This window comes from Carlito syrichta, unplaced genomic scaffold (genome assembly GCF_000164805.1).
Source record: "Carlito syrichta isolate Samal-C Ts95f unplaced genomic scaffold, Tarsius_syrichta-2.0.1 Scaffold301948, whole genome shotgun sequence".
Classification (NCBI taxonomy): domain Eukaryota; kingdom Metazoa; phylum Chordata; class Mammalia; order Primates; family Tarsiidae; genus Carlito; species Carlito syrichta.
In genome coordinates this window covers 247,421-257,095 of record NW_007246044.1, presented here as the reverse complement: position 1 = coordinate 257,095, position 9,675 = coordinate 247,421, and the positions used below count along the sequence as shown (strand labels likewise).

General features: G+C 37.6%; 1 protein-coding gene across 1 annotated transcript; it reads right to left on the bottom strand.

The window, feature by feature from the left end:
• Nucleotides 1-8,109: 8,109 nt before the first annotated feature.
• On the bottom strand, nucleotides 8,110-9,026 carry LOC103258053 (olfactory receptor 5AK2-like). The gene has a single exon (XM_021711227.1). The coding sequence runs from the start codon at nucleotides 8,913-8,915 to the stop codon at nucleotides 8,148-8,150; it is 768 nt and encodes a 255-aa protein (XP_021566902.1). The 5' UTR covers nucleotides 8,916-9,026; the 3' UTR covers nucleotides 8,110-8,147.
• Nucleotides 9,027-9,675: the final 649 nt, after the last annotated feature.

Below are 9,675 nucleotides of genomic sequence, written 5' to 3'. Positions count from 1 at the left end.
AAGTCCCTTATATATTTTGGATATAAACCCCTTATCAAGTATATGGTTTACAAATATTTTCTTCCATTGCATGCATTGCCTTTTCACCTTGTTATTTGTTTCCTTTGCTGTACAGAGCTTTTTAGTTTGATGTAGTCCCACAAGTTTCTTTTTGTTATCATTACCTGGGCTTTTGATGTCTTACAGAAAAAAAATTTGCCAACATCAGTGTCAAGGTGCTTTTCCCCCTACATTTTCATCTAGGAGTTTTATGGTTTCAGATCTTATTTTTGTTTATTTGTTTGTTTATTTTTTTGAGTTGGAGTCTCACTCTGTCACCCAGACTGGAGTGCAGTGGCTGCTCCTGGCCACCGCATCCTTGACCTGCTGGGCTCCAGCGATCCTTCTGCCTCAGACTTCCGAATAGCCAGAATTACAGGCGCGCGCTACCACGCCCGGCTGATTTTTTGATTTATTGTAGAGATGAGGTCTCGCTGCCCAGGCGGGTCTTGAACCCGCGGGCTCAGGCAATCCACTCACCTCAGCCTCCCAAAGGCACGGGATTACAGGCTGAGCCACCGAGCCCAGTTGGTTTCAGATCTTATATTTAAGTTTTTAATCTATTTAGAGTTAATTTTTATATAAGATGTAAGACAAAGATTCAATTTCATTTTTTGCATGTGGACATTCAACTTTTACAGCACTATTTATTGGAAAGATTTTTCTCACTTTAGATTAGAGAGATTGGTTGACCACATATGTATGGATTTATTTCCGGGCTCTTTATTTGGTTTGATCGATTTCTCTGTCTGTTTTTATGTCAGTACCGTACTGACATATTACACTGTTTTGATTACTGTAGCTTTGTATTATAGTTTGAAATGAGGGAGTGTGATGCCTCTATCTTTATTCTTTTTGTTCAAGATTTCTTTGACTATTGGAGGTCTTTTGTGGTTCCATATGAATTTTAGGAATTTTTTCCTATTTCTGTGAAAATTTCATTGAAATTTTGATAGAGATTGCATTTAATCTGTAGATTACTTTGGGTATTATGGGCATTTTAATAATATTAATTCTTGTAGTTCATGAACACAGGATATATTTCCACTTATTTTTGTCTTCTTCAATTTTTTTCATCAATATCTTATAATTTTCAGTGTACAATCTTTCACCCCCTTAGATAAATGTATTCTTAAGTATTTTATTCTTTTTTATGCTACTGTAAATGGAATCATTTCTTAATTTTCTTTATGAATTGTTGTTAGTGTATAGAAACACTACTGATTTTTCTATGCTGATTTCATATTCTATAGCTTTACTAAATTTATTAATGTTAACAGTTTTTTGTGTGTGTGTGTGGTGAATTCTTTAGGGTTTTCTCTGTACGAGATCATGTCATCTGCAAACAGAGACACTTTTACTTGTTCCTTTCCAATTTGGATAATCTTATTTCTTTTTCTTTCCTAATTGCACTGGCTAGAACTTCCAGTACTATGGTGAATACAAGGGGTGAGAATGAGATTCTTGCCCTGTTCCTGATCTTAGAGGAAAGTCTTTCATCTTTTCACCATAAAGTATGATGTAGGACTCATCATACAAATAGCTTTTATTATTTAGAGAAACATTGCTTCTATATCTAATTTGTTGAAGGTTTTATCATGAAACAATGTTGAATTATATCAAATGCTTTCTCTGCATCTACTGAGATGATCACCTGGTTTCAATTCTTCATTCTGTTAATGTTTAGCTCATGTATTAATTTATGTGTGTTGAGACGTCCTTGCATCCTAGGAAAAAATTCCACTTGATTATAGTGTAAAATCCTTTTAGTGTTCTGCTGAATTCAGTTTGTTAATATTTTGTTGATAATTTTTGCAAGTATATTCATCAGAGATATGACCTTTAATTTTCTTTTCTTGTAGTGTCCTTGTCTAGCATTCATAACAGAGCAATGTTGACCTCATAATATAAGTTTGGAAATATTTCCTTTTGGAAATATTTTGGAAGAGTTTGAGAAAGATTTATATCAAGTCTTTAAATGTTTGGTAGAATGTAATCATGAAGTCACCTGGTCCTGGGTTTTTATTTGTTGGCAGACTTTTGATTCTTTTTTTTTTTTTGAGTTGGAGTCTCACTCTGTAGCCCAGACTGGAGTGCAGTGGCCGCTCCCGGCCACCGCAGTCTCGACCTGCTGGGCTCCGGCGATCCTTCCGCCTCAGCCTTCCTAGTAACTGGAACTACAGGCACGCGCTACCACGCCCGGCTAATAGTTTTTTGATTTATTGTGGAGATGAGGTCTCGCCAAGTTGCCCAGGCGGGTCTCGAACCCGTGGGCTCAGGCAATCCACTCACCTCAGCCTCCCAAGGTGCGGGATTACAGGCTGAGCCACCAAGCCCAGCTTAGATTTTTGATTCTTGATTCAATCTTCTTACTCACTATTGGTCCATTTGAATTTTGCATTTCTTCATTATTTCATTTTGGTAGGCTGTAAGTTTCTGGGAATTTATCCATTCCTTCTAGGTTATTTAATTTCTTGGCATATAATTATTCACAGTAGTCATTTACAATTCTTGGTATTTCTGTGGTGTCATTTGTAATGTTTCCTTTTCATTTATAATTTTATTTATTTGAGTCTCCTCTCCATTTTTAGTTAGTCTAACTAGTAGTTTGTCAATATTGTTTATCTTTTCAAAAATCAACTCAGTTTTGTTGGTATTTTCTACTGTCTTTCTAGTGTCTATTTCATTTATTTCCGCTCTAATCTCTATTCTTTCTTTACTCCTGCTGACTTTGGGTTTTGTTGCTCTTATTTTTCTAGTTCCTTGAGGTATGAAGTCAGATTGAGATCTGTCTTTTTTCTTAATGTAAATGTTTATTGCTATACACTTCCTCTTTGATCTGATTTTGCTGCATCCCATGAGTTTTGATAGGTTGTATTCTATTTTCATTTGTCCCAAGATTAAAAAAAATTCCTTTTGATTTCTTCTTTGGCCCGTTGGTTGCTAGGAGTGTGTTTTTTAATTACCACACATTTGTGAATTTTCCAAGATCTCTCCTGCTATCATTTTGGTCAGAAAAGATACTTTATATGATCTTAATCTTCTTAAATTTGTCATGACTTATTTTGTAGGTCAACATATGATCTATTCTAGAGACTGTTCTGTATGCGCTTGAGAAGTATGCATATTCTAGTTCTGTTGGATGGGATGATCTGTCTACTTTGCAGTATAGTTCAAGTTCACAAGTTGGCTGTTTCTTATTGATTTTCTGTCTGGATGACCTATTATTAATTGAAAGTGGGGTATTAAAGTCCCCCACTCTCATAGTATTGATGTCTATTTCTTCCTTGAGATATGTTAGTATTTGCTTCATATACTTAGATGCCTCAATTTTGGGTGCACACATATTTACAATTGTTATATTCTTTTAGTGAATTGACCCTTTAAGGAAGCAAGGGTTCTCTCTAGTTGTTGGATACTATCAAGGAGTAGAGACAGAAGAGCAATTAGATATTTCAATGATGATGTCATTGGTGAGGAACCAGTCGACAAAGATACACAACGTTTTTTGTCTCATGACAGATTTTGACCAGAAGTCTATTTTGTTTGATATAAGTGTAGCCATCTCTGCACACTCTCTTTCTATTTTATTTTATTTTTTACCATTTGCATGGAATATCTTTTTCCATCCCTTCACTTTCAGACTCTGTCTTTAAATCTAAAGTGAGTGTCTTGCAGACAGACTATTGTTTTTTTTGTTCATTAAGTCACTTTTTCTTTTGATTAAATAAGTTAATCTATTTATATTTAAAGTAATTATTGATAGGTAAGGACTTACTATTGCCATTGTGTTAATTGTTTGCTGACTGTTTTGTAGGTCATTTGTCCCTTCTTTCAAATCTTGCTGTAATTTGCTGAATTTTTGAAGTGTTATGTATTGATTCTTTTAAAAAAATCATTTGTGTGTTTACTAGAGGCTTTTTCTTCATAGTTATCATGAGACTTACATAAAACATTTTATAATGTTCTAATTTAAACTTATAACAACTTAATTCTAATTGCATACGAGAGCTCTACATTTTTATTTTTCTCCAAGCCCATATTTTGTTCTTCATTCTTCCAAATGACTGCTGGTTTCTCATCAATGACATGATCATTCCTGCCTAGTTCTTCCCATTTCTTCAGCAATACCTATAAAATATCTAATTGCTCATCTGTCCCCGCTTCTTGATAGTATTCAAATCTTGCTTTCTTAATTCGTACTTGGATTCACTTAGCAAAGCCCATACTGTATAAAAAGCCTGTCCCATGTTTTTTACTGAAATACAGCTTCTGTGGAGGGTGTTGCTGCAGAAGCAAATTAAATCCACATTTTTGATTACAGTCATATTTGGTCACAATAGGTTTTAACAAAATAAAGTTCCTATGTAAGAATTTGATTTATCTTATTAAATATGTAAAATAACTCTTCCATAAATTTATTTTTTAAGTTTTTTTCTCATCTTGGTGGTTTTGTCATCAACTGGAAGAGATTAATTAACATTTACTATTACTATTGTGCTTCTTTTACCTGTTTATTTCTTTTTTTAAAAAACTTTGTGACTTTTAAAAATTTATTTAACTTATTTATTAATTATAGAGTTGTGGGGTACAAGTGAGGATTTACTACATAAGTAGGCTGCATGCAGTTGAAGTTTGGGCTTCTAGATGGCTCTCAATCCGTCTGGTAGTGGACTAGGTAGGCTTTGTGTTGTCACGTGTCACTCACACTTCTCCCTCCCTCCCTCCTCTAGCAGTGTTCAGCGACTGCCAATCCCACTCTTGTGCTAATGTGACTAGTGATCAGGACCCACTTATGAATGAGAACTATTAAAGCTATGTTATTTGGTACACAGATTCCCAAAGGATATTTCACATTTCTTTACAGCCTAGTTCCTACGAGCAAAGGCATTTACAGCCATCACATCTTTTTTTTATTTTTAATTTTAAAGATTTGGGGTACAATCCAGGATTAGGTATACAAATGTTCATTATGCAAGAACTCTAGTTGGTGAGGTGTGCCCCCACTTCCCCTGGCAGTTTCCCACCACTGCCAATCCCTCTCTCCCCCCCCCCCCCCCGGCAGTTTCCCACTACTGCCAAACCTTTTCTTATAGTATTACAATAATTGTTCAAGGTCCGCTTATGAGTGAGAACCTGTGATACTCAGTCCTTTGTTTCTTTTTTTTTTTTGAGTTGGAGTCTCACTCTGTCACCCAGACTGGAGTGCAGTGGCCGCTCCCGGCCACTGCAGCCTCAACCTGCTGGGCTCCGGCGATCCTTCCGCCTCAGCCTTCCAAGTAGCTGGAACTACAGGCGTGCGCTACCACGCCGGCTAATTTTTTGATTTATTGTAGAGATGAGGTCTCACCAAGTTGCCCAGGCGGGTCTCGAACCTGCTGGCTCGGGCAATCCACTCACCTCGGCCTCCCAAAGGGTGGGATTACAGGCTGAGCCACCGAGCCCGGTCTAGTCCTTTGTTTCTGATAGACAACTCAGTATTATAGACTCTAGGTCTATCCAAGTTTTGCTGCAAAGCTCATAATTTTGTCCTTCTTTGCTGCAGCCCGGGCGGCTGCCTTGAGGGTCCCGAGAGAGAGCCACGAGAGATCAAGAAAGACACAGACACAAAGATATAAAGAAAAGCTGGGGCCAGGTGGGACACTTTCCTCTGATGGAGGAGAAATGGCCCGGAACTAGCTCAGCATGTTTATTTTATAATCGAGCACAAAGAAGGTGGAAGGGATTCAAGGTCTGTGAGGGAATTATAATGAACGGAAATTTGTGGCTACCTAAAGGCCAGCTGTTCCAGGTTATCTTGTTGTAGCTAAGGCTTTATCTGTACTATGTGCACCTGGATGTGTGGGCATCTGAGACGCCGTTTCGTGTAGCAGGCTGCATCCCCTGCCATAAGCTAGGATGCAGAGCTATCAAGCAAGACCTTGCCATGGCTTGGGGCCTTTACTCAAGGCCTGCTACAGTGACAGTGCTCATCCGCTCCCCACATCACATTCGCCCCGACACTTCTTTATGAACAGCCATTACATTTAAGAACGTTTATGTAAGGAAACTTACCAGTATAGTAAAACTTAGAAATGTTTCCCTCCCCAGAGATGGCCTAGGATGTAAATAAAGACTTTTCCTTTCCTGTCTGTAGAATATTTTCTTATATTTCAGAGTGAAAATGAGGTTGATTTCAACAGAGAGGAGGATGGGCAGGTCACCATCAATGCTATATAAACTTTGAGTTTTCTAATTTTGAGATTTCGCTCCTGTACTGCACTTTACTGCATGGACTGGTACCATCTGGTTTCTCTTGTTATTTTTGGGTTATGGTTGACTTCTTACCCTAGTGTTCCTGCCTCAGCCCATGTGTTTGGACCTTCTAGAAATGTTGGGAAAGATAGTGAACTCCAGCCTATTAATCCTCCCACTTACTCCACTCTATAATTTAACTGACTAATGAGATTAGGGGAAGAATTGGAATATATGTTCTTAGCCTTCTTTGATGGGTGTGTGCTTGATATACATCTATGCAATATATATATTTAATACACTTATTTATTTTATTTTTCCAAATGGCAAGAACACAAAGGTCTGAGCCCATATTTGACTTCTAGTGTTTTTTTGTTTTTTGTTTTGATGGGATCTCACTCTGAAGTGCACTGGCATGATCACTGCAGCCTTGACTTCCTGGGCTCAAGGGATCTTCCCACCTCAGCCTTTTAAATTGTTGAAACCACAGGCATGTGCCACCACACCAGGTGAATTTTTGTATTTTTTGTAGAGACAAAGGCTTACTATGTTGCCTAGGCTGGGCTCAAGCAATTCTCCCATCTCTGCTTCCCAAAGTATTTGGATTACAGGTGTGAACCACCAGGCCTGGCCTGCCTTCTAGTTTTAAGCCTGAAGTCCTGCATTCATTCTTACTCTTAGAAATTGAGGGGTATAAGACATCACCTCCAGTTAAGTAAGTCTGTTCTGTAGCACCAGCGGGTATTGTTTTTCTAAGATATACACCTGCAAGAGGGTGTAGAAAAATTTTCAAGTAATGTTTACCAATGTAAAATTGATATGCTCCACATCTTCTTGATTCTTGTGTCAATTTCCTAATTTGTCAGGGAAACTAAGGCAAGGATAGATAGGTCCTTAATGCTCCAATATCTATGAGAATTTCCTCAGTTTTCTTTCCTCCTCTTAGTTTTTGCATATAGAAAGGCCAAAGAAATGGTTTTTCAAATTTGACTTTGCAACAACAGATAGATTAGCTATAGAGAGATAGCAAGAGTAATAGTGCCTTTCAAGAGAAGAGCAGAAAAGATTCCCCTCCTCCTCTGCTGAGTCCTTCTACTCTATTTAACGGAAGTACTTACACAACACCGATAATGCACTCCTCTTTGATTTGCTTTTCTTTTATTGATGGCAGATATTTCAAAAAAGGCTTATCAAAATGTACACAAGTATTTTCAAAGGCATGGTTTCAATGCATTTTCTTTAAGGAGCTCATGGGTTAGAAGTTGTTTATTTTTAATTTTTTTTCTTCAGCTAAGACAGCAGAAGAGATGACGTATTGCACACTTGTTATATTCGGCCACAACTCAACACAGAACGAATCCAGAATGTCGCAGGTCCAGGGCAAAGGACCATCAGGGACTGTTTTAGTATAATGAGCAAGGTGGATCTCTCATAGGTGGTCTTGACAATCGGATGCCATGGAGTTCTAGATTCCTTGAGAGATAACCTAGACAGCATGCAGTCTGACAACTTGTACCAGCATCCCGAGCCTCTGGCATTCCATGTTTCTGTTTCTGTGGCCTCAATGGGTGCACAAGCTGGAGGCTTACTTGGACCTCTGCCTCCAGGATCTTTCTTCTTTTGCGCTTCAGACTGTGCATTCGCTTCTTCTTCCACTTAGCTTTCATGTCATGGAGGTTTCTAAGAAGAGGGTGCTAAGGCTGAGAGAAAGAGACGTTTACTTAATCATCAAGAGATCATTTAATTTATTTATTTAATCATTGAGAAATAAGAGCGCACTGTTGGTTTGCTTGTTGAACTGTGTTGAGATAAAAAAATCAATATTCATATTAGAAACATTTCTTTCCTATCTTTTTTAGGGCTTCAATCACATCTTAGTTTCTCAGGTTGTAGATCAAGGGGTTTAACATGGGAATAATAATTCCATAAAACACAAAAGCCACTTTTTCCTGCTCTTGAGACTCATTAGTATGATGGTGTAGATACATGTAAGAAAGAGTCCCATAGAAAATGGTGACTGCTGTCAGGTGAGAAGCACATGTGGAGAAGGCTTTTTTCCTTCCTGCAGCAAAAGATATCCTTAGGATGGCAGCCAGGGTATATATGTAGGAAAATATGACGACCAACACAGTGCACATCAAGTTCATTTCCACAGACACTGTTAGTAGCATGATGTTGAGGTTAATAATGGAGCGTGATAGGGCAAGAATTGGGGGTTCATCACAAAAAAAGTGATTAGTTGTATTGGATTTGCAGAAGTTCAATGAGAAAGTAAAACTAATGTTTACAGAGGCATTTAGGAAACCCATGACATATGAACCAACCAACAGCTGAATGCAGAGTCTCTGGGACATGACAACTGGATAGCGAAGTGGGTTACAGATGGCTACATAACGGTCTACTGTCATAGCAGCCAGGATGTAACAGTCGCTTGTTGCAAAAGTACCATAGGCTAGTAATTGCACCATACATCCTATGAATGAGATGGATTGTTTTGTCTCTACAAAGTTTTCCAACATCATGGGAGTGATAGCAGAGGTGTAACAAAGATCAACAAATGCCAGGTGTTGGAGAAAAAAATACATGGGAGTGTGAAGAGAAGAATCAATTTTGATGAGTAGTATCATTCCAATATTACCCATGAGGGTAGCTACATAGATCACTAGAAATACTATGAGAAGTATATGCCAAGACTTGTGTTGACCAGCAAATCCCAGAAGAATGAATTCAGTCACTTCAGTGGTGTTATTTTGCTCTATGGCTAGTATAGATTAAATATCAACTGAACATATGCAAAGAAAGAAGAGAAAGAAGAATCTAAGATCATGTGATCCTTTAACTTATTTCTTTAACTTATTGTGAAACCAAGTATTATACAGTTACCAATTCTTATTCCAGAATTGGTAACTGTATAATACTTGGTTTCACAGCGGAGTCAGAGGATACTTTCTGTGAAATAATTGACTTTGATTTTAAAGTCTGAAACTCGAGACATAACTTAAAATTTCATCTATTATTTGAACAAATTGCTATGTAGTAGTTACTATGTTCCCAGAGTACAAACAGGGATTTCATAAATATATCTACTAAGAAGTATATAAAACATTCTTACAGGTAATCAAGTTTTCTTTTATGCTTTATATGTTTTAATTAAATTGCCCCACTTACCTATACAATAATTTTATATCTGAAAATCTTCACTTCTCCTTTAAGGTTCTATATGATCTTGTTTCAACTTACCTCCATTTTCTCATTTTTATCTTTTCCCCCTTCTTACTAACTCTGGTTTATAAAGGCCAGACTTTGTCTGTTGCTGGCTTGACAAACACTCTGTAGTATCATGGCCACCATGATGCATGGCTATGTAGCATTCTCCACTAGAGTATTTACCCAAGTATCTAT